The following is a 24,558-nucleotide window of genomic DNA, read 5'->3' as shown; positions in this document are numbered from 1 at the left end:
TTGCCAGATCCTCACACAAGAAAGCCGCTTTTCACTGTAAACACATACAGATCAGTGTACCACCGGGTCATGAGAGAAGGGTCAGCTCTGAATCAGAGGTTTTACACGTTAACCGCCGCTCTTGAAACACAAAAAGCTTTTTTTCCAGACCTCAACCCCTTTCACACATGCAGTTTTAACTTTTAACACCTCCGGGATTATTGCTCACTTTAAGTGTGTGTGTTTATGACCCAGTGCTTTGTAGTATCTGTAAACCAGATTACGGTGAAAGCTGGTAAATACCATGCATGTGTGTACACATGATTAACTGATCAATTACTCTTCTCAGCTCGATATCAGCTCAACAGGAGATTTCTGCAGTTAAAGATTCAACAGAGAACTCTGAATTATATTGATTGTACGACCACTGTATTACGCTCACATAACTGAATGTATTTGTATGTATTATTAGGTAAGGTTCTGACATATTTGTTCATTTTCTGCTCTCCATTACAATGTGAACAACATCCAGAAACACCTCTTACCCATAGGTCTGGGCCGAGGCTGAAAGTCTTGTATGTGTGAGGTTACTGTACTTGTTAGGTTGCTTAAAACTGAAGCACCACTGACCTCTAGTGGCTTAGGAGAGAAATTGCAAGTGAATGACCTGCCAATTCTGACCTGTTTGTTTTGGCACATCTGCAAAGAAAATGAAACCAACAACAGAAAAGTTGTATAAAATACCAGAAAGATCTGGTTTCCCCGATGGCGAGTCCAGCACTGTCATTTATTCAGTTTAATTTAACCAAATAAACAACTTCAAATGTTATAATATAGAATAATATCGATAAATAGCTACTATTTGTAAGTAGCCTAATAATCATAAGCAATGGGCCCCTGGACACAGATATGTAATGGGCCTCCCCATCACTCAGGAGCAAGACCTACAAATTAAAAGAGGGTGTTGTGGGTCTCTCTTCAGTCATTGTGTGTCTGTTACCTTATAGTGTGTCTTTTCTTAGGCATTTTATATCTCTTTCTGGTCATTCTGCATCTGTTTTGCGTCCCGTTCTGGTTTGTTTTGGGCCCTTTTTGTTGTCATAGTGCATCTCTTTATGATCCTTTTGCAACTTTTAATTGTTGTTATTCGTTTTGCACCTCTTTGTAGTCACTGTGGTCATGGGTCTCTCTGTAGTCATGTGTTTCTATTAAGTTGTTATATGTCTCCTTGTGATTGTGCGTCTTCTTTGTCGTGTTGCATCTTTTTCTACTTGTTTTTTGTGTTATTTTAAGTCACTGTGAGTCTTTTCGTGGTAATTTCAATTGACGATCTAACAATAACTGCTACCTTACTTCACACAGATTTCTTTCTTTCTTTCTTTCTTTCTTTCTTTCTTTCTTTCTTTCTTTCTTTCTTTCTTCTTCTTCTTCTTCTTCTTCTTCTTCTTCTTCTTCCTTTCTTCTTCTTCGTTTTAAGACAGTTGGCTTCTAAAATGCTGCTTCCGTTTTAACTTTCTATATTTCAAAATAAAATGCGCACTAAACAATATGTGCCATTTTTCACACAAAAAAAGGTGAAATTTAGGTAAACGCTTTCAAAAATAATAGCGTACACACCACCCTTAGAAAGCTGTAAGAACCCCATGTATTGAATTTTTTTAAATTTAAACTTAACGGCTACATTTTACGGTTCAACTTCCGTTAACCGCGGCTAACTTCAGTTAGCTAGCTCTGACAGGAGACCGAGGCTAGGAACCAACGGTCAGATATCTGCGGTTAGCTGAGCGTTAGCTCTTCGATCACACAGACGGAAACATGGTGCCCGCTGCGGTTCTCTTTATTTTAACGGTCGGGTCTGTCTGTGGACCAGCTGCAACAGAAAAAACACTAGTTTATGTGACTGTGGTGAGTATTTTCAATATCTGTTAAAACGTTGTAGACGCTGTGTTGAACTCTGCAGCGACTTGCCTCGTTTCTCTTCGGGTTGTAAAGACGCTTACGGAACTGCGTTCAAAATTTGGGAGGTTTTCAGTTTTCTTTGTTTTTCAGTAAACATATTTATTTTTCTGAACATGAATTAAGTCAGACGGAAATCGTTAGAGTCTTCTAGTAAATTCGGCAAATTAAAAATCTGCCTAGTAACACCTATCTTTTTTAAAGAAGCGAATTCTTGTGTTGAGTTCATACTACTCTTTAGTAATGCATCACTTTAGAAGAATAACAGGCTAAGTCGTTGTAAAAGTGGACATTTTTTTTATTGAAAGTAAGAATAAAATTCAACTTGAATCAGTATAATTGAATTTGAAAAAATGTATAAAAGTCGAGGCGTGTTGTGTATATACACATGTAAGAAACCACTAAACGACCAAAGATAGTCTTAACAAGAGAACTTGAGAGGAACTCAAGTTTCAGATGACGCTTAAATAAATCATTTGAATTCTTCTGAGCTCTCATGCTAATGTTATTCCTGACAAACATGGAGACAACTCTGCATAACGGGCCTTACCTGTCTGACCTGACACCTAGATTATTGAAGTGTTTGGAGTGAGCTACAGCAGCAGTCATTGTCATTTTTAAAAAATTGTCATACACCCATCCTGTCAGGTGACCAGTCAGCTGTTTTTAACAATACAGACACTTTGGAATAACTAGCCTTTTTTAAGTAAATGCTGATGTTTTTTGGGTCATATCTAATCTCTGAGGCAGAGCTGGTCACATTGATAATGATTTGGGTCATGTAGAAAACTCCATTGATTTCAAGCAGAGAAGAGGAGCTCATATTAAGGTAGTAGTAGAAGAAATGCAGTGTAGTCAAGGATACAGAAGTTATTGTCTTGTTACTGCAAGATGATACAGTTTATCTCCTGTTATTATGTTTTTTGCAGCTTTTTGGAGGGTGTAAATGTTGTTTGTTCCTCTCAGGGTCACATGTAGTAAAAACCTAGCACTAAAGAATCACTGACTGTTAAGTGAAGGCCAGTGAATTTTGGCGTGCCTTGATTATTTTCTGTGCAAACTGTGCCGGTGATGTTAGAGTTGCAGCAAAGTCCTCAGTTCACCCCGGAGACAACACAGTGTGGGAAGCTGTGAACACTAAAATCTTGTAATGCTTGCTTCACTTTGATTATTTTGTCAAATTGAACTGATACTTATAAAAGATCCTGTAAATTTTGAACATAAAGAAACCCCCCAAAATTTGATTATTTATCAAATATCTCCACTCTGTCTCGAGGACGAGTAGGTTAGGTTTCCTTTCTTCTTCTTTTTTTTACAGGGAATCTGCCACTGATGTGAGAATTGAAAAGGCATTAGACACACTTATGTTTTCCTGTGTTAAAACCATGACATCAACAATCTTGCATGTCACAGCAGTAAAATATGCTCCTGAGGGGGAGGTCAGGTCAGCAGGTCATTGTAGATTTGCTCATGTGAAAGTTTTATTTAAGTGACTGTTGCAGCTATTCAAGTCGCTAAGCTCAATGCTTCCTATTTTTGCACTCATTCGTAGAAACCGTTACCCAGTTGCCTGCTAGATAGCCATTCCTGGATTGTGGAGCAGATAAGATTAAGAGTTGTAAAGGGATTATCCACCCTCGAAATAGAGGTTACACACTTTTTCAGCTATTTTGAATTAGATCAGTCATGCATTCTTTTCAGACCAGAAAAACCTGAAAAACCACACTTCTCTTTAGCGGCTCGAAGATTGAAACTTGAAACCATTCTGCTTGAATTGACAGCCGATGTGGTGGCATCGAGTAACGACTGATTTAACTACTTTCAACCTATGCCAACAATAGTAGTTGGACTGTAGTAGTAAGGATGCTGTGGTGCTAAAAAACATTTCTGGACACAGCTGTTACTGCAGTTTTTAATCATCTTCATCCAAATGTGTCATGGAGCTATTTGACTAGATAACTGACATTACAGTGTCTCTGTGGTGAGGTCTCTACTGTCAGCTGACTGGATTTTATAATCACCAGTGACACAAATGAAACTAGGACAAAGGTTTTGGCTTCATGTTTTTGAGGGTGAAGTTTTACAAAGGTTTTATGTGATAAAGGCAGAACAATAAGCACCGTCGCTTCAGTTACAGCAATGCAGATATACACTCTCAAGCAGTGGGGAATTGGGCTTTTAATTATGCTTATAAAGTAAAACAAAAGTCACATGATGAAACGATGAAAGTTTCCAAATTGTGCAACATTCTGCTGAAATCCAACCCTGCTAGTCTTATTTCAAAAATATTTTCCTAACGTTGTCTCCATGCAGCAATGCTTGAGTCATTTTACTCAGTTTCAGTTCTTAGGATAATGAAAAGTAGAGTTATTTTATGCCAAAGAGGAAGTGCTGTTGTTGCAGTTGTACAGTGTGTGTCCTCAGTGCTGTGTTACCAGACGTCTCTCCTCTCTCCCCTCCAGCTGTTCCGGCATGGTGACAGATCACCTGTCAAAGCCTATCCCACGGACCCGCACCAAGAGAGCGACTGGCCACAAGGCTTCGGACAGTTATCACAGGTACAGCCTGACCTCACCTCACCTGTGTGAAACACATTTGCATAGTTACTGAGCTTCTTTGTAGATGGAAGCGATGAATTGTTATTAAAAACGATCCCATAGACTTCGATTGTATTTATGCTTCAAAATGCTCAGTATAACACACTGATCAACTGTAAATGAGGTTATTATGATGCACAGTTCATGATTGACTGTGAGTTCCATAATATTATTAAAGTCTATGGAGGCCTGTTCAGTCCCATTGTTTCATTACGAAGCATCTGTAGACACTTATACAGTCGTGTGTGAGTAGCACAACAAGTCTACACATTTCCTCCAGGAAATGCAAAATGCTATTTTAATCAATAAAGGTGAGCTATACTCAGTGATGTCATCAGCGGTTTAATGTCAGTTGGATGTGTGTCTGTGTGTGTGTGTGTGTGTGTTTCTAGGAGGGGATGAGGCAGCACTTTGACCTGGGCCAGTTTCTGAGGAGTCGATACAACGGATTCCTCAACGCATCCTATGACAGACATGAGGTGAGAGACGGACTCTCGGATCACATGACCCCCTCACCCGAACCTTTACACACACATGTTGATTCATTAATATTTAGGAGAAGGGGCCTCCTGCCGTGTTGGTGTTATACAGGGTTCCCACTGGTGCTGGAATTCCTGGACCATGATGGAAAAGTGAGGGGGGGTTTTCTAATGGGAGCCGTTAATTATCCAGTGCTCGCACTTGTATATGAACAGAGAGTCTGTTATTAGCACCTCTCTTCTAACTCTCTGTTTATTTAATGCTGTTTATTTCAATTCTCTGATGACCAAGCCGCTCCTCTGTCCTCAGATCTCCGTCCGCAGCACAGACTACGATCGCACCCTGATGAGCGCCGAGGCCAACCTGGCAGGTCTGAGCATCAGTTCGCTCCTCTTCCTCCTCCTGCTTCTCTTTTGTTGCTACTTCACTTTGCAGGACTCTTCCTCTTCCTCCCATAACAGTCTGTATTATTATTATTATTATTATTATTATTGCTCCTCTAGGTCTCTACCCCCCCAGTGGCCCGCAGGTCTTCAAACCCAGCCTGAGGTGGCAGCCAATACCTGTACACACTGTGCCACAAAGTGAAGAGAGGGTACGTACGTGAGCCGGTTCGATCAGTGCAGAGAGCTGAAAGTGATTCAAAGCACTTTGTCTGAACTCTGTCTCTTATTTTAGCTTCTCTCGTTTCCTCTGGGAGACTGTCCTCGCTACAAACAGCTGATGAATGAGACTGAGCACACACAGGAATTTATTAATGTCACCACCAAGTACCAGGTACTTCTTTTCTTTTCTTTTCTTTTCTTTTCTTTTCTTTTCTTTTCTTTTCTTTTCTTTGTGATATAGTATAAATACCTTCCATTAGTAACTTTCTCATTTACACCATAATGTAGGAAGGTGAATTAGAGAGGATGAAATCAAAAAGTTAAATAAATAAATAAAATGTGGAATTTGTCATTTTATTTTTCACAGTTTTTATTTGAAATTTAATGTATTTTTTGTTTTTATTTCATTATCTTTAATAAAAAAAATACATATGATGTTTCTAGGTGGGTGGGGTTGCTTTTAAGAAGAAATGAATGAGTAGCTATAACAGTAAAAAATGAATGAATTTTCTAACGTGATACAGATGTATGTGCTTATAGATCTGACTGTGCTCCTCTCTTCAGGACATCATAGAGCTGGTGAGGAATAAAACAGGACTGAACAAGACCAATGTGGAGTCAGTCTGGAGTGTGTATGACACACTCTTCTGTGAGGTGAGAACACACTGACAAAAACACACGCCAGTGAAAACAGGAAGTGAAAACCTCAAATTTTTGTATTCATACATCTGTTGATTTGTCCCAGTTTGTATTTTCCACACAACCTTTCACTGACATTATTATGGGAAGTAGTTAGATATTAAACTTTATGAAATGTACTTGCACCAGCCCGTACAGCACAGACATACTAGAAACATTTAGCCTTGAACGCCTTGAACGCCTTGAACGCCTTGAACGCCCCCCACTATTCGAGACAGAATTGACGAGCTGTTTGAATTTCAACAGAAAAGTTTATTGAAGTGAAGCATTTGATGAGCTAATCTGTGACTGATGAGTGTTGGTTTTAGTCTCGTGACTCCACCCGCCCGCCTCAGCAGTTTAGAGGAACACATGGACGCTCTGGCAAACACACAGTTTGAGGAACAGGACTGTGTTATTCGGTTCACAAAGGCCTCTGTGTTCAGTAAACCACATATGACAAAACCATCAATCTGCTTTATTACTGTCAATAAATAAAAAATACCGACATCAGTATCTAGAATTTCCACTTTTACATAGAGATGCTGCTTCACGGTCGTTAAGAAGCAACATTCCCGCCTTGAGCAGATTGTGTAACAGGGGCTAATATGAAATCAGGGACAGCTGGGTCACTTAGTTCAGCTGCACAATAATTAAGCAGCAATGTGAGACATGGCTGCAGAGAGACGGAGGTGAGGGTGGAGCTGCTGAGAAAGTGCTGACACGGACAAAAGGACAGTTTGTCAACTTAATTACAGCTTAATTAAAGCTTTTAGGAATTCTTCTTTTAGTGTTTATCTTGGTTTTTCATGATGTGTGTATCTGTGTGTGTGTGTGTGTGTGTTTAGTCCGTTCACAACAAGTCAGCTCCTGACTGGGTGACTCCTGATGTGATGGAAAAGCTCAAAGTGCTCAAAGACTTTGGATTTCAGGTAAAAGCAGCAACCATGTCCCGGCTTTTATTTTAAATAAATTTGTTTTTGTGTTTAAATGCTGTTTCTGAATTTAAAAGTATTGTAATTTAATTGTAATTATAGTTTGATGCCTGATTTCTTACAGGTCATATTTGGGTTCTACAAACAGCAGGAGAAGAGCCGGCTGCAGGGAGGTATGTGTGCGTAGCTCAGGGAAGGAAAGTTTGTTCTTAAAAGAGACAAAATGTTTCATGTTTTCATTTTCTTACCTCACATTTGAGCTCATGAATACTTAGTTTCATTTAACTACTGAACTGAGTCAAAATAAACTACAGTGTGTACAGTGGTTTTACTAATTTCTTATCTTTTCATGGGATTTGTTGACAATAAGAAAACTTTATAATATCACCAGACTTACCCTCTAAATACAGGATTAAATGTGGAAATTGCTCCCTGTCTTTCAGGTATCCTGTTGGGCGAAATAGTGAAGAATCTCTCGAAGATGGCCGCCCCAGACCCAAAACAGCGACTCAAACTGATGATGCTGTCAGCGGTGAGCTCGTTAAAACTCTCACAGGATAAGAATTATTGTTTTTGAATGACTGACACGTGGGTTTTGTTACCTGTGGATGGAGCCAGGCTAACTGTTAGCCCTGTTTCCAGTGTTTGTGCTAAGCTAAGCTAAGCAGCTACTGGCTTTAGCTTCACTTTTAGCGTACAAACATGAGTAGTATTGGACCTTCTCATCTGACGTGTGCGTGTGTGTGTGTGTGTGTGTGTGTGCGTGTGTGCGTGTGTGTGCGTGTGTGTGTGTGTTCCACAGCATGACACCACTGTAGCTGCTCTTCAGGCCAGCTTGAATGTGTTCAATGGAAGACAGCCACCATACGCTTCCTGTCAAATTTTTGAGCTGTACAGGGATGACAACGGGTAAAACACACACACACACACACACACACACACACACACACACACACACACACACACACACACACACACACAGATTCATGAGTAAATCTGTGCACACATGCAAACCAAATGTAATCTTGCCCATTAAAAACCAGTTCTGGAAACGGGATGAACATCTTTAACTAATTAAGTTTTAATTAAGTCAACAACTCCGGTCTTCTATAATTAAGTAAAGGATTTTATGAAAACTCGGACCTGCTGGGAGATGGTGACGTAAAACACTAAAAAGATAAGAACGAGACAAGACACAATTACTCAAGCATAATACTGACTCACACAGACTCGAGGAGCTAACACCAGAAAGAAAGGGGGGGGGGGTAAATAGACTTTTACTTTGAAATTTAACTGCTGAATCAAAAATAAAAGCATGTATTAACCAACTGATTTAAAAAATACTTTTAAAATATTCAAGGCTCAGAATCAGTCAGTTTAGGATGTCACTGAAAAAGTCTAACTCTGCTGTTTTATGGGTGAAAACTGCTGATGGTAAATATTTGACTTTAAAACCTGTCGTCTCTCTTCCTCTCGCCGCCTCCAGCTCTGCTTCTGTGTCCATGTTTTACCGGAACGACAGCACAGCGGCTCCGTACCCGCTGCAGTTACCAGGCTGCTCCCTTCACTGCCCCCTGGAGGACTTTGTGAGAATTACAAAGCTCTCTATCTCAGACGACAGAGACAAGGAGTGTCAGCTGCCCTCTGAAGGGAGAGATAAAGGTGAGCTTTTCTCACACACACACACACACACACACACACACACACACACACTCTCAATTTAAAAACTTCACACTGCAAGAATAAAAAAATTAAAAAAGATGATAGATTGTAACACCATTCATCAATTTGCTTTCTTTAGAGGTGATCATCAGTCTGGCGGTGTCTGGCTGTCTGCTCTTCTTCCTCATCGTCCTCCTCCTCGGGATTATTTGTTGGCGGAAAGAACCAACCAGCAGCCGGGGATACCACCATGTGATCAACCACGAGGTGGGGGAGGAGTCCTGACAGAAGCACAAGCTCCTCCCTCTTAGATCTCCAAGCCTGGCGTCGTGGGACAGCAGCGATGACGACGAACTCTGAAACTCCACAGTGACCTTTTGTGATGGCGTCATCGGCGCTGGTTCGGGACCCACAATGATTTTTTTTTTAAAACTGGGAACTAAGAAACATTTGAAATTATGATTTTAGGAAAAGTCTTCTATCATCACTCTAAACTAAAGAGTGAGAAACTGCTGGAGGGACCAAGACAACACAGCAGGGAAACTTTTTTATATCCAACACTTTGCCATTTAAAGTAGCTGCTGCGTTCCCACATGGTTCAACCTCCAATCAGCTGCTTAAGTTCAAGATTAATATATGACCCAGATTTCTGCCTGGTCAGTCTGGGCTTTTTAAACAGTTCAGAAAGTCAATGAGAAAATTTGTGATGAAGTTAAAAGTTTAAATAATGATCTGTAAACTTCTCGGTAACGTCATTGGGAGAACACGTTCTTATCTTTTTGGTGTTTTACGTCACCATCTCCCAGCAGGTCCGAGTTTTCATAAAATCCTTTACTTAATTATAGAAGACCGGAGTTGTTGACTTAATTAAAACTTAATTAGTTAAAGATGTTCATGTTTCCAGAACTGGTTTTTAATGGGCAAGATTACATTTGGTTTGTATGCGTGCACAGATTTACTCATGAATCTGTGTGTGTGTGTGTGTGTGTGTGTGTGTGTGTGTGTGTGTGTGCGTGCGTGTGTGTGTGTGTGTGTGCGTGCGTGTATGTGCGTGTGTGCTAACTCTGAGGCCTAACAACCGAGATGCCTTCAATATTTTTAATAACAGATTTTGTTTTTTTTGTTGATGTTACCAACGTTTTGTCGGATGGTGCTGATCATTGAGAAAGAGCCTTGTGACAGAAAGCGTCTCCTCCCTTGTGTCCTTTAGCAAAACACTAAAACACCAGCTCAGTGTGACTTGTTTGACCTTTGACCTCCTGGAAGAGGGAAAGCAAAGGGTTTCACCAAGAATCAAATCAGACTAGCGATCATATCAATGACCTTCTTACAGGTATGATTTCAGTTTTATTCATCTTCCAGTGAAAACGTTTTTGAAAAGTGAATATCTGGGGACTTTGGAAACACTGGAAACTCTTACATGGGTGTTTTTGAATTTCAGCCTTTTTAAAAAGTCAGCTTTCGATTATTTGAAATATAAAAACATGTTACGTCTTTTGAAGTTGGCATCTAACACTAAATGCTTTAAGTGCGCTTTCTTTCTACAACCTTCAGCTCATGCTGCTGTTGAAGGTTTTTAGTTTTATACAACAGGAGATGATGGTTTCTTTGTTTGCTTTGGGACTATGATTCAAAAACATAGAAAAATGTTAATATATTACAAATAAGTATAAATCCTAATGCAGCCATACAGGGATCAGATTTTTCTTTAAGTCAGGATCCAGACTCTGGACTGTAAAGGAATTTGCACATTGTTGAAATCATCAGTGTTCAGGTACGTCAAACATGGAGAACACATTATTTGCTTGTTTCAATTGTAATATTCAACACAATGGAGATTATTTGTCAGTATTGCGTGTCCCCACTCTGGATTACCATTTTATTTCATTGTCTTTCATGCTGTATGAACCGATTGATCAGACTTTGAGAATGTGCTTGTAAAATGTTATTTTGGAACAATAAACGATCAGTCTTTGCAAAGCTCGTTAATAAATAAAATATCTTCATATTATATTTTCTGGCACAGCGATTTCACTAATAGCTCCCTGAAATATGTTTATGTCAAGGAAAATGGCAAAAAAAAAACATGCCCGTGTTTTGCACTGAGCTGGCCAGCTGCTGTCTCTGACTTCATTCAGATGTTCCTCATAAACTTGTTAACTGGTAAATTCCCCCACATGACCGGTGTTGGTGGGAAAAAGTCAGAACAAGTCGGATCCACAGGAGCAAATGAAATCAGGACATTCATGTCAGTGTGCATTTGGTGGTAATTTGATTTTCTTATGTCCTGATCACACTTTATCAACACACATATATACAGTATATATGAATATTCTGGTTCACGTTTGTCTTAAAAACAGTGCAGTAGGCCTTTATTTAATCATGGTAGTGCTTTTCTTGCATACATCATTAGTGATCTGTCACACAATAGGTTACATTCAGTATGGCCACGGATAAAACAACATAAAACAATTACCCCTGCCTTTTCAGAGCAGATAGATCAAATAACATTTCCACACAAATAATATCACCTTGGAAGGAAAATATGACACTGAGTTCTTGCACTCTGATTCAGAAGCATGCACTGCAGATGTTAGTTTCTTCAGAAATGGTTTGAACAGCTGGACCCAACGGTGAGACGTTCACTGCCTTCACTGTATTTTAAAGTGTCCTGTGAAACTTGTTGATACGAGAGATGCTTTAACAGCGGTCTACTTCAACTAAATGACTTCACTGGTAATTAACTTCAAGAAACAGTACCGGTGTTCTCGCAGCTTAAAGTTAAACCCAGCTGCAATGTTGCTTCTTTGTTGTCTTGTATGAAGTCAGAAGTGTACATGGTCATTTACAGATTGAGTGTGCTGAAGTACCACCGTGTTAAAGAACACATGGATAGCATTTTTTCCCCCTCAGTCCTGAAAAACTTAGTTAACACAGATGCACTGATTTTGGTCTGAGAACTGGGTCATAAGCAAAAATGTTCAATTAAAGTAAATATTGCTTACAGACTGCAGTCAGTCATGAGATTCAGGAAATGTGTGAGATTATGAATAACAGAAGGAGAGGGAGAGTGAAAAAAATAAACTATAAAATCTGTTAGACAGTAAAAATCAACATAAAATAAAAAATAATGTATAAAAGCATACTAAACTTCAAAAACAAAAATCTAAAATCACACACATACTGACTCAAAATGTCACAAATCTCACACTTGGATTAGAAATCGATTAGCTTGGAGACACACAAACGATTCAAAACATACATCATCCCACCATTTCTTGTGCAAAAATATTTTCCTAAATGAATGAAACTCTTAGATATGACAAAAATGTGATGGCACATTGATATTTCCTTTCTCAAAGGATAAATAGTAACATACAGAATACAGACAACAATTGAAGAAAATACATAAAATAAGGAGATGAAATCCTACATTCAGGCTCCAAAGCCTTTTTTCTCTGAGGGTGAATTTCTTCTAAGTGCAAATTGTTGTCTCACAGCTCACAAACAGATGAAGAGTTTTTGGTCAAAAAATATTGTTTCAGAGACTCTTCCACCCTGTTATCAAACAACAAACAATCTTAGGGCTGATTTTTCCAACAATGCTGAATGTAAATTACATATTGCAACTTTAATCTGTAGCATATTGATAACGTTGCTGCTGTGTAAAATGCGTTTTGACAGTGTAGGCTATGTAGTTGCACTGTGACTCCAGTCTTAGGTTTTCACATAGTTTCTATTGTGTAATTGTGGGTTAGCCTGGATTTGGCGGCGCATATTTTCAGGCTGCAAGACCTTTACACAGATGATATTTGTGAACTGTGAAATAAATTTACTATTACTTGATTCCTGTCAGTAATGAAAATTGCAACAAAAAAAAAAGAAGCTTATTTTACATGTCAAACTATACAAGAATCCATTGTAAAGTAGGACTTTGTGGACAGGCTAAAGTCAAGAATGCTAACGCCGTTTGTACAACTTTCTATTTGTGTGGCACCAAATTAGCTATTGAGCTAAGAGCTATTTGTAAGTTTTCTCTGCCGTTGCATGTGGTATCTTGCCAGTAGCAGGTGGTGGTGATTGTTGCTTGACAAGAGCTTCAGCCATTTTTTGCGTTTGCAAGACTAGAGGTTATAATACACCCTCCAAGCAGCGCTGCATCCTCAGGGATAGAGGCTATGGTGAATCGCTATCGGAAAGAGACGAGGCGGGCCGAGGCTAGCTGGCTAGCTGGAAGTTAGCATGCTAACTTCAGTGGAAGAAAAGACGCGATAGAGACAAGAGTTAACATTGGTGTTGAGTTTTCACTGCTGGAGACAGCTGTTGGCGAGTGAAGGAATGAAGTTTCGCATCGTTTCTTCCGGACTGGTAAGTAAACATCCGCTAATGCTAACGCTAGCTACGTAGCAATAGCAAAACTTACAAATAGCTCCGTTAACTATCACAGTTTGAAAACGTATTTGCTGCCAATAAGTTAGTAAAACAAAGTCAGTGATAGAAACGTTTCATTTTCTTTTCGTATTTCAATTTTGTCAGGTCTCTTTTTGTTCGTTTTGGTGGTTAAAAAGATTGTGAGTTTAAGCTAACTGTTAGCGTCGGCTAGAAGCTAGCTCTCACTGCCCGAACAGTTAAAGGCAAATTAGCAACAGCTAATTCCTGTCCAAACGTAGTCAGACCTAAAAGTGAGAAACACCATAAATCTTGGTTATAATGGTCAGAGAAGTCTTTTTGAGGATCAAAGTCAATCCTTCACTGTTTTTTTTCCCAGCCTAAATGACCCTTTTTTTAATGTTAATTAGCACGCTAGGATCATATGCGTACCCACTAAAAACAGTAACACAACTTATTTTTGACCACTAAAAGTTTGACAGATGCTGAGTGAATATAACATCTTGATTTACAGATTAGCATTAGCCACATTAACTTGATAAGCCCGCTACATCGATCCTCTCTGTGCATTGTTTTGTCTCCCACAGAAGCGTAACTGAATAAAATTTGCAAGGAATGCAAAAAAGAGAAAATGAGAACGATGATTATCTGGTCCCTGATGATTCCACTTTTAAAAATGATAATCTGACCAAAACATTTAACAGAAAAGGTTTGGTCTTTGCAGTTTTAGGTGTATTAGCCATATTGGTGCTAAAACTCTGGTCCATGGATTGCTTTTGCTTGCTTTTATTCTGGTCCATTCACGCCATTTACAGATGGTGCAAGTCCTCAAAAAGCAGTTTGTCATGGCACAACACCTTCCCAATGGCTGATTCCACCACATTTCTTCAATAAATTGGTAAACCAATTTTTATGCCCAACTTGGTCCTCAGCAATCTTTCAGATTATCTCTCAAAGGTACCTGCTTTGATGTAGTTGGGGAAGCAAAATGGTGACGCAAATGCAGACAATCGTTAAGATATTTGTCTGTTTTATGCTTAATTCTGTGGGGTGCAGAAATATGTTTGAGACCCGCAGTAATAATTCTGTGGTGTGGAATAGAAGTTACTGTGATGATGGTGGTGGTAGTTGTTGTTCTGTGGGGTGGAGTAGTAGTTGTGGTGGTGGTGGTGACTCTGGATGTTCCCGTAGGCAAAGAGGACGGGGGCGGTGGAAGATGGCGGTTGCTGGGCTGACGCAACGCCCGCCGTCAGAGTCCCGTTACATTGGATGGAGCCATACCAACTGGATGCACCCAGCTGGGGAGTGGTGGAGAGAAGGCTGAGAGGCAGAGAGAGGAGGTGAGGAAAGAGAAAGACGATAAGAGATAAAGGCAAATCAGTTAATTGAACAAAAGATTCTGATAGACTATCTGTGCTTGTGTGTGTGTGCGTGTGTGTGTGCGCCCACCTGGCTCGATCAGCCCTACTGTTAATGCTTCTGGACAGGTCGTCGTCACTATCATACCGTCGAGGGTTGTCAAAGAAATAAGCTCTGGAGCTGAAACTGTGGCTGTTGATCATCCCTCCTGGAGCCTGACAGATATTGAGATATTAAAGTGTCGTTATGGTTTGTTAGATTTGAGAAAGTCCACAGTCCATTTGCACTTTAAAGGTTCTGTTATACCAGGTTTTGGTTGGGTCTCTGGACTCTGAAGAAAACCACCACTAAGCTGGTCGGTAGCAGCTCCCAGAAGAACAAAATGATCCCAAACACGATGTAGGCTTCACCACTGATCTCCTGCACGTCAGCCTGTAACACACACACACTATATGATGCTCTGATTTACTAATTTAATACAACTTACCAACTCACAATAAAGCATTAGCTTGTTGTTTTTATATGTTAGTTTGTATATGTGTTAAAGTAACAAAATGGAACATGCTAATGCTCCCATTCCCCCACTTGCTAACCTAAGCTAATTGCCTGCTAGCTCTGGCTACGTAATTACCTCACAAAGAAGAGAGTCGTGTAAATCTTATCATGTAACTCATTAAACTATCACGTAAGTGTATCTCCAAAAATGTCACACCACACTAGCTCTTTCCTCGTGCTGCAGTCTTTATGCTAAGCTAGGTAGTTACCAAACACAAGACAAGAGCAGCATCGATCTTCTTATCTCTCGGCAACAAAGTGAATAAGTGAATTTGCCAATATGTCAAACTTTTCCTGTAACTCTGCAAACGGTGACCTAACCTTTCCCCCCCGAGTTATTTATTATCCAGCACTGGTGATACGGCTCATTTAGCCCTAGCACTCCTTGGCTTTAGCGCACAAGCTAAAGATGTTGTTTTATTTACCACATTTAACATTTAAAAGCACCACAAACAGGAAATTATCAGTCAGCTATTTACTGATGCACACTCAGAGACACAGATATACGGAGTAGGGACATAATGAGATGCTCGCCTCTGACAGCTGTTATACAGACGGATTAAAGGAATAATTTGTAATGTCAGATTATGCCCACACATACACATTGTGCACATACACACAGAAACACACATGATGAAACACTTTCAGATGGGCTGTCCATCTCAAGGCCTGAGCCCTGATGTAGGTCAGGACACAAAGACACACAGACACAAACACACACACATGGTTATTTATAGCCAAACAAAGCCCTTTACCCCACTAAGCATTGCTTTCCCAAATCTCCTAACATGGATTGTCCACACACACACACACACACACACACACACTGGAGTCTAGGTTTCTGGCTAAATAAATCTTATTATTATTATATATCTTATTTTACATCACGCTTGGTACATTACCTGGTCAGACACGCTGTACCAGCCATAATTAAAGGGGTTGGGTCTGTCCTGTGGTGACAGAGCCACCACCACCAGGTTGTAACAGGCTCTGGATGTGTAGAGGAGAATCACCATGGCTCCTATGGCGGTGGCCTGGCACACAGACGTACCCTGGAGGAAGAGTTACTGCGGTTATTAGAGGCTTACACTCATGTATCACACAGCTATTGGCCTGTAATTGAATGGCAGATATGGGCCACTGATGTGATCCACAAATATAACACAGGTCTCTCATCACCAAAATGACTGAAATTGAGTTTTAGGCGACATAAATATAAGCGTTAGTTCCCATTTATTGTGTATATCTGTCAAATAGATGACAATGAATTTATCTTTTGCATTGTTATTAGCACCACAAATCATACATACAGCATACAAATCATATTCTCCAGTAATAAGGGAAAATGCTTGTTTGCTTCAAGCATGTTTTTTTAAATTTTCAGTAAAATTTAAATGCAAAAACGATTATTCCACCTGAAATCGTGACTTTTTTTTTGCATATCGTTCAGCCTTAGTTATCAGTGTTTAATTTCTCAACACAAAGCAGCAGTGTAATCATTTTTGCCTGAGTAAAATGCAGTCTGCAATTAGTGATGTTATGGTTTCACCTTAGATTCCAGGTAAACATTGGCTGAGGACATCTTGGCAATTTTGAAGATGCAGACGGCCAGAGAGATGGCGCACAAGACGAAGAGACTGTCGTTGATCAGGACACGGGCCAGGACCGCATGTCTGATCCCCCCATCACTGGAGACATGAAGGTTATTAACTTGTTATAATAACAACTCAGTGTCTTCATATTCACACACTAATATGCAGGAGGAAATGTTTTATCTATTGTTAGCATTTTTATTGTTGTTGTTTACCTTGGCGATTCTGAGCGCTCCAGAGCTCCTTGCACTAACAACGCACAAGTCAGATTCACCACCAGGAAAAATATACTGAGAGACAGGAAGAACAAACGCAGAGGAACCCTGGAGAGATAAAGATGAAAGGAAATACAGTCAGTAAGAGGAGGGCCAAAACAAATGTATTCCTACAGTTTCCAACAACTAATTAAAATTCATATTGTTCTGTCGAAGCAGACAAACAAAGTCTGGAGATAGCTTATTAAAACCATACAACCATACTCTGAATTTCTGCTTTTAACAATCAAGGACAAGAAGAATATTGCATGTTATTAGATGTAGATATTGACAGTTCCATTTTAAATATTTTCCAACTAAAAGTCAAATTACAAACAAACCAAAAAAAAAAGAAACTGCAATTTACATAAAAAACAGCAACATCAATACAGTAACTGACTTACTTGTATTTGGTGAGCTCTGGGGAATACTTGGCTTTAGCTTTAAACATCACCTAAAGAAAGAAAAGAAAATATATTATTACAGATATATAATTTTTATGATCTTTTAACAATGTATTATCAGTTTATACAAGGGATATTTAATTAATTTAATAAAATAAAGAGCAAGTGGAGCATGTGAAAATGAGGCAGGAGGACAGAGGACAAAGTGGTGGTGAGATTCTTTTAGGAGCAGAGTGTGAACTTAACAGAGCCTGAGGAGATTCCTGTGTGTCACTGAAGTACACACACACACATACACACACACACATACACACACACACACACACACACACTTGACATTGAATTTGACTGATTTTGACATCTGCATGTATGATTTGACACATTAACTTAAACTGTAAACTGTAGGAGGAAATGCATAGTTAATGTTATGTTTATATATATATATTTTAAATACTTTAAATTGCATAAAATACAAATAAACTGAATTGCATATGTGATTACAGGTGAGCTGAAAAAAGCAAGAAAAAAGAAGAAGAAGAAGAAGAAGAAAAAGGTAAGCAGGACACAAACTGCTGCAAATGATTAAGTACGTTTTTGGAAATTCAATTCAGAAACTGTTCATGCAAAAAAATAACCTCATAGAAATGTCTGTTGGATGATCTGGTCAATAAAATACCTCACAAACAAGGTCCTTGAAATAAGTTCAAATCACATCAATATCATAAAACTCACTGCTTTGTAACATGGACCAAAATGTCCTTTTACACTTGCATCAGCAAAGAAAGCACAGGTCATGTTCCCGGTCTCCCAGCAGCCTCTTCACATTGACTTTCATTCGCTTCCATCAGGACAGCGGAGGCACTAACACATATATATGAGGTCTTTTATTCTGTTGCTGTTGGCCTCATAAAATAAAATGTAATTTGTGGTGATAGCAGCTGTTGATGTGATGAGGCTTCTGTCGGTTTTTAGTAATAAGCAACAATGATAACAGTGATGTTGCATTAACTTGTTTTTATTTAAATCGTTGCTGAATGTTTTAGTATTTTATGATTCATTGTTGTCTGTGAGCCAAATCCCCCGTCGGGCACAATAAACAACCAGAGTCATAAAAGGGACTGACATATTGGCAGCAACATTTAGACAAATATCATCTCTATTATCTACTGTTATGTAATATTATCTGTTAACCTTTCCTAATTGTAGATAAGAAGGAGATGTAAGCCAGAAGCTGTGTAATGCAGTCACATTATGTAAATGGCCAAACAAAGAACCAGCGGCTTGTTAGCAGCTGTACAGACAGAACAACGTATATGTAATTTAAAGAGCAAATCTGCGCTGTAGCAACGTAAAAACAGACATATAATAATAATCTAAATTGGACTTTAAAACAATGTCGTCTCAGTTTGAAAAACATCTGCAACGTTCACACATTTTTTAATAAATAAATGTCTGTTTTGCTTCTTTCTCTCTACGAGTTAAGCAACTCAACATCCTGTTCATTTGCTGATCCAAGGAAAAATGTAAAGGAAGCAACGTGCTTTACATTTTGATTTCTTTGTTTGGTTATTTATATTGATTTCATTTCCATTCATTGATTACTTTGTTAATTACTTTTATCAGTTCATCCTTCAGTCTATAAAATGGCCGGAAATAGTTAAAAATGCCTGTTGTAGTGTCCCGGGGTTCAACACCACAAAACCTAAAGATTATTAATTTGATTGTATTGTCTGGTGTGAAAATGATCTAAAGACTGGCCGACAAAAACTACATATCAGCTTCCAGCTGCTTTGCTGCCAACATGTTATCAGCAGTGACCTTAAAACAAAAAACATCAAAGGTTGCACAAGTCCAATTGAAGTGAACAGAAGCTGGGCCACTGGCCTCCACTGATCTAGTTTAACACTCACTTCCTGGAATGACTTTCTGCTTTTGAAAAGTTGTTTACCGAAATGCAAAAAAAAAAGTCTTATTAAGTTATGAAGTGGCACAAACAGACGTAAACAACATTATCTTCGCTCAGTCTAATCAAAGCCTCTCGTCTGTCAGACCCTTCAAATGATCCGATTACTGGTGATAATGGTTCATTTTTCATATTGGCACACAGCAACGCAGTCAACACTCAGTTTAAACACACACACACACACACACACACACACACACAAACACACACACCTACACTCGCACACATCAACACTCAGCCTTTTGTGTGAGAATGTAGGCCAGGAGGAGGTCATTTGCAACCTAGAAATGAAGCAACCAGCCAACAGAGAACAACCAGATTACACACTGTATGTATACTGTGTGTGTGTGTGTGCCACAGACATCTATGTATAAATACGGCTAAATCAACATTTTCTTGCAATAGAGATGGTGTTGGAGTCTTTAACTGACATGTGCCCTTATCTCGTAAAATTTGCCACGGGGAAGTAAATCACAGGTCGGGCCTCATCGTCCTGACTCATCAGAAAACCAGTATTTCCACACATGCATTTGTGTGTGTGTCAGACGGTGTCACATGTGGCCTGATGTTATATCAGCTCACGGTGTTTATTACCGTCAGCGAGTTCAACATTAAACAGTGCTGTCCAGCAGTGAAGCACTAATGCAGGAACTGCGCTGTGACATTGGTTAAACAAATTAATAATCAAACTGGAGTCAAAGTTTCTGTGTCTGTGTGCAGACAGCACAGCTCTGCACTGTTGTTTAGCTTCTGGAGACAAACAGTTAGTGATGATGCTTTATACGCTTTGATCAGACAGTGAGGGCACTTCAAGTTCCCCCTAAAATAATTAAAACAAAGTGCAGTCTCACTCTGTGTCATTGATTAATTATAGTTTAAGACAGTGGTTCCCAACCTTTTTGGCATTAGCAGGTCAACAACAGTGATTGCACTTTCTCAGGTGTTTTATTTGAATCACTTACTGAGTCCTAAAGGAGTAAAACAATTAAAGAAACTGTTGAACTCTGTAGAAGGAATATATTTGATTCCCTACAACCCCATTTAGCATCTCGTTACGTTTGAGATTTATCTTGTGGACCACAGCTGCAACAATTAGATTACCTTGGACTGAGAAATAAAATTTCAATATATTAGTTGCATTACTACTTTGAACCCTGTGAGGGGCCTTATTGATTTAAAATGTAATGCCTGGTGGGGCACAGGAGAGTAGGTCTGTCCGGTTACAGGAGGGACAAATGTTAGACAAGTTGTGTATTTCTCAGCCGACAGTTGTCGCATAAACACACAAAAAAGAACAGCAATTTGTCGGCCAATGAAAGTCTATCATTCATTGGCCAACCAGCTGACCTGTAAAAAAAAAAATGGGATAAAGTTGCAGGATACAAAAACTGAAACGATGAACTAAAGGAAGCTAAATAGTTAGCGATAATTCTCTGTGGGTTTGTCACTATGAACAACCCCGAATATAAAAGTAGGTGTTCCGTTGTTAAGGTAAAAATATTGATTATAGCATCTTTAATGTTAAACGTTCGGACAGGTGTGCCCTCTTTGGATGTGGGTCAAGACCTGCAGCGCTGCGGCACGACGGTCGCGGAGCTTCCAGTTTGCTGAGTTTCTGCTGAGGAGGAAAATATGATATTACTCAGGTCTGACCAGGCCAGACACAAACCACAGGCAGGAAAACTTTGTTCACAGAGCTGGCCAGTCACATGGCATTCCCACCATAGATATAGATGCATATTTTTAAACCTTTAATGATGGGTTCAGCAGATATGGAAGAACACCATTTTGTTGGTGATGGCAGAAAGGGAAAAGGCCGCTGTTGCCACATACATGTGAGGTATGTCCGTTTTCGTGCACATCACACAAAGAGCAAAAAAGAAAAAAAGGAGGACATTTACTTTTTATTGAAATGAGTGTAGTTTGTAGGAACTTAACTGGTCAAAGATCAGCTGATGTGCTACAGTGTTTATTCAGCAGTCAGATGACACCATTTGCTTCATTACCTAATCTCCACCCATATATGTGATAGAGCTACGTGCTGTGTTTGCCTCTGAAGCCGTGGTGTTACCAACTGGAGGCCCCAAAGCGTGTAGGTGTTCCAGAGAAACAAACAGGTCTTTGACATTTGGAGCAGGCAGGTGTTAAACAACAGTGACTGACCAACTGTTCCCTCTCTCACACAAACACACACACACACACACACACACACACACACACACACACCTCTGGGATAACATGCTGCTAACAGGAACATTTGCTTCAGTCTTGTCCACGTATTGGACAGAAAACGTCAATGGAGGCCGGGACTTAATGCAACACTGAGCTTTTTACCAGGAGAACTTCACATCTCTCACCCCGGGATATGAACAGTCAATCTGCAGAGCTTTCAAATCAAAAAGTCAAAGCCAGTGAACCCACTCTCCTATGTAGGCCAGCGATGATCACAGTGACCACATTTCCCCCTCTGAGGAAGAGGAAGCCACTGCTGCAGATACATTTTGCGGGGAATGACTGCTATTGCAGAAACCATACAAGCAAAAAATGTGACTTTAAAGTTGGGAAACAAACATGTCTTAACAGCTACATCTTGACCGCGCACATTACTGCATTCTGAGCTGCTAAAAGGAATAGTTTGATATCTTAGAGTATGCGCTTATTTGCTTTCTTGCCAAGAATTAGATGAAAATATCACGCTCGATTCCGTCAGTGAAGTATTATGCTGGAGCCAGAAGATGGTTATCTTATCTTAGCGTAGCATAAAGAGTGGAAGCTATCCAAAGGCAATAAAATGCATCTACCAGCACCTCAAAAGCTCAGTAACCAACACGTTATATCTTGCTTGTTTTGTATGAGAACTAGCTGTTGTTTTAAACGGGGTTATCTGAGGGACTATTTTCTTGGCTGTGCACAGTGACCTAAAAGCTATAAAAATGTGTTAAATTTAATCTACGACTGAAATTTATGACTATTTTCATTCTAAATTATTCCGCTCTGCTGATATGTTCTCAATTAATCAGTTAATCAGCCAGTAAAATGTCCATCATTATTGCTCAAAGCCAAAGAAGGCGCCTTCAAATGTGTGTGTGTTTTCTACTGATCTACTGATCAATTCACCTAATTAATTATTTCAGCTCATAGTTTACCCAATGTATTGAATTAGTCTAATGGTGCATTCAATTTAAACTGGGAAGTTGAAATTTCTGAATTCCCAGTGTGAAATTTCAAAGTCAGATTTCCGATTCGGATTTCAGAACTTCAAAATCCAAGATGGCTGCTCTGTGCATGAACACACAGTATACTGTTTATTAGAACTTGTCTTATTTGTGTCTCATTAAATCAGTCATACACACAGCACTGTGCAACCTCTATCCGTGGATAATATACTGTGTAATGTGTTGTTATGATCTGGTATTGCTCACAATAACAACAACAAGAAGCTTCTGATTTGATTGTTTGTACTAGAACATCCATTTGGGCCTCTGTCTAAAAAAAAACAACAACTTATCGTTTACTGCAAATTCATGGTGTATCTTTAACTTGAGCTAACGGAGTATCTTAGGAGAGCTTTTGCCCACAGTGTGTTGGGTGATGTTGGTACAAACAAATGAGGACTCGGCAGAATACAGTAGAATAGACTAGAATACCTGGCACTTGCTTTTATGGCGTTACATGTGAAATCAAATGAATACACTGAGAACAAAATTGCAGTGTCAGCTATTTTATGAAATCAGGTCATACACACAAACCCTCTCAGACACCTCTGTCTCTCTCTCTCTGTCTCACACACACACACACACACACACACACACACACTCAGTCCAGTCCTACCTGTGTGAAGTAGAGGTTGAGCAGGCAGAGGGTGAAGAACTGCAGGCATACGGGGCAGCAGTAGAGCAGCCAGTAGGCCAGAGGCTGCAGCTGGTTGGCCTGCACCACATTTTTAAAGTAGAAAGAGAAGAGGGTCGTCCTCAGCGCAGCCCACAGCAAACACAGAAACAAAAACACGCTCTGGTAGCTGAAGCGCTTGTGTCCGTAGTGCAAAATAAGCCAGAGCTGCAGGTAAACGAAAACAAACAGGAAAGAGTAGAGGACAGTGTAGATGGTTGTCAGACTGAGCTCCAGTGTTGGGGAGATTGCAGCTCCAGGGGACTCCTTCAGTGAGGTAAACAAATGGGAATTAACCTCCTCTCCTGCCGAAAACATCTCCACTGGTGGCTCGCACTAACACATGGGATCCTGTGAAGGCTAAAGCACTAAAACTGGGTCAGACTTGGGCTAAATTCACCGTGGATGACAAAAAGACGAGGGTATTCGAGTGAAAAATTGCAATAATAGCAGTTTATTCTGAAAACAAGTGGCATGCTGAAACTGCGCCGGGCTTTCAATCCGATATTGTGTTGAAGAAAAATTGGAGTCTAGTTTTTAGAGAAGCTGGGTTTAAAAAAAAACAACAAGAAGGCGAGAGAGGAAACAAGAGAGAGGTCCCCCTGTGATTCTCTGCAAAGCTGCTCTCCGCAAAAAACAACTTGAGGGGGGAAAAACCTCCAGATCAGCTGTGATGCAGTTTAAGACCCGCCCCTTGCTCTAAATTAAAGCGGAAACTAGCTCTGCACGAGGCGCCATCTTGGCTCAACACCCGTATCATTTTCATGTGAAACAGCTGACTCCGGAGACACAAGCTCGAGCCAGTTTCCGAGCTAAATCTCACCAGTGAACCAAACTGTCCACGCCCACTTTCTCAGTGCCCCCCTCCCCATTGGCTAATCGTGCCGCCCAACCTCCACAGCTCTCTCACTTCATTGGTTTATGATGATGTCAGCTGTAGAGGTGTCCGTCCTCCGCGCGCTTGTCATCGGTCATTTGTTCAAGTCGAAACTGCTTCCCAATCCGATTGGCTCAGAGGAGCACGTGGGCGTTCCTCGCAGAAAGAGAGGCATCAAAACAAATTCGCAGAAAGTAATGTCAAGTTTGTGAGAGGTAAGCAGCGTCGGCGGAAAAGGGGTGTTGCCTTCAAAGTAAAAGCGAAAAGTTTTGATTTGCACGGGACAACAACCTTGGACAACAACGAATAAGTTATAACTATAAAACAACTTTATTCCCATCAACTACATTTGCTTACAGAATTATTTTCGTGCTCATCGTACTGA

General features: G+C 39.9%; 2 protein-coding genes across 2 annotated transcripts; one reads left to right on the top strand and one right to left on the bottom strand.

The window, feature by feature from the left end:
* Positions 1–1,719: 1,719 nt before the first annotated feature.
* On the top strand, positions 1,720–10,872 carry acp2 (acid phosphatase 2, lysosomal). Its single transcript, XM_023395347.2, has 13 exons — positions 1,720–1,884; positions 4,398–4,493; positions 4,925–5,011; positions 5,322–5,382; positions 5,516–5,607; positions 5,691–5,789; positions 6,182–6,271; positions 7,144–7,227; positions 7,355–7,403; positions 7,674–7,762; positions 8,033–8,139; positions 8,717–8,892; positions 9,032–10,872. The coding sequence occupies exons 1-13, from the start codon at positions 1,795–1,797 to the stop codon at positions 9,175–9,177; spliced, it is 1,266 nt and encodes a 421-aa protein (XP_023251115.1). The 5' UTR covers positions 1,720–1,794; the 3' UTR covers positions 9,178–10,872.
* Positions 10,873–11,236: 364 nt separating this feature from the next.
* gpr137c (G protein-coupled receptor 137c) lies at positions 11,237–23,943 on the bottom strand. Its single transcript, XM_023395438.2, has 8 exons — positions 23,240–23,943; positions 17,446–17,495; positions 17,003–17,110; positions 16,745–16,883; positions 16,098–16,247; positions 14,947–15,072; positions 14,731–14,855; positions 11,237–14,601 (listed from the first exon to the last, which is right to left on the bottom strand). The coding sequence occupies exons 1-8, from the start codon at positions 23,612–23,614 to the stop codon at positions 14,319–14,321; spliced, it is 1,356 nt and encodes a 451-aa protein (XP_023251206.1). The 5' UTR covers positions 23,615–23,943; the 3' UTR covers positions 11,237–14,318.
* Positions 23,944–24,558: the final 615 nt, after the last annotated feature.

This window comes from Seriola lalandi, unplaced genomic scaffold (genome assembly GCF_002814215.2).
Source record: "Seriola lalandi dorsalis isolate HSWRI2012SDOR001 ecotype SW California unplaced genomic scaffold, Sedor1 jcf7180002054962, whole genome shotgun sequence".
NCBI lineage: Eukaryota > Metazoa > Chordata > Actinopteri > Carangiformes > Carangidae > Seriola > Seriola lalandi.
The sequence above is the reverse complement of the archived record's forward strand: the minus strand, read 5'-3'. Positions and strand labels throughout refer to the sequence as shown.

Coding starts and splice junctions, on each gene's coding strand:
- acp2 (XM_023395347.2), top strand. CDS start 1,795: ATGGTGCCCGCTGCGGTTCTCTTTATTTTAACGGTCGGGTCTGTCTGT. Junction 1,885..4,397: donor CACTAGTTTATGTGACTGTG/GTGAGTATTTTC, acceptor TCTCCCCTCCAG/CTGTTCCGGCATGGTGACAG. Junction 7,228..7,354: donor TCAAAGACTTTGGATTTCAG/GTAAAAGCAGCA, acceptor GATTTCTTACAG/GTCATATTTGGGTTCTACAA.
- gpr137c (XM_023395438.2), bottom strand. CDS start 23,614: ATGTTTTCGGCAGGAGAGGAGGTTAATTCCCATTTGTTTACCTCACTG. Junction 17,111..17,445: donor CCAGAGCTCACCAAATACAA/GTAAGTCAGTTA, acceptor TTATCTCTCCAG/GGTTCCTCTGCGTTTGTTCT. Junction 16,884..17,002: donor GAGCGCTCAGAATCGCCAAG/GTAAACAACAAC, acceptor TCATGTCTCCAG/TGATGGGGGGATCAGACATG.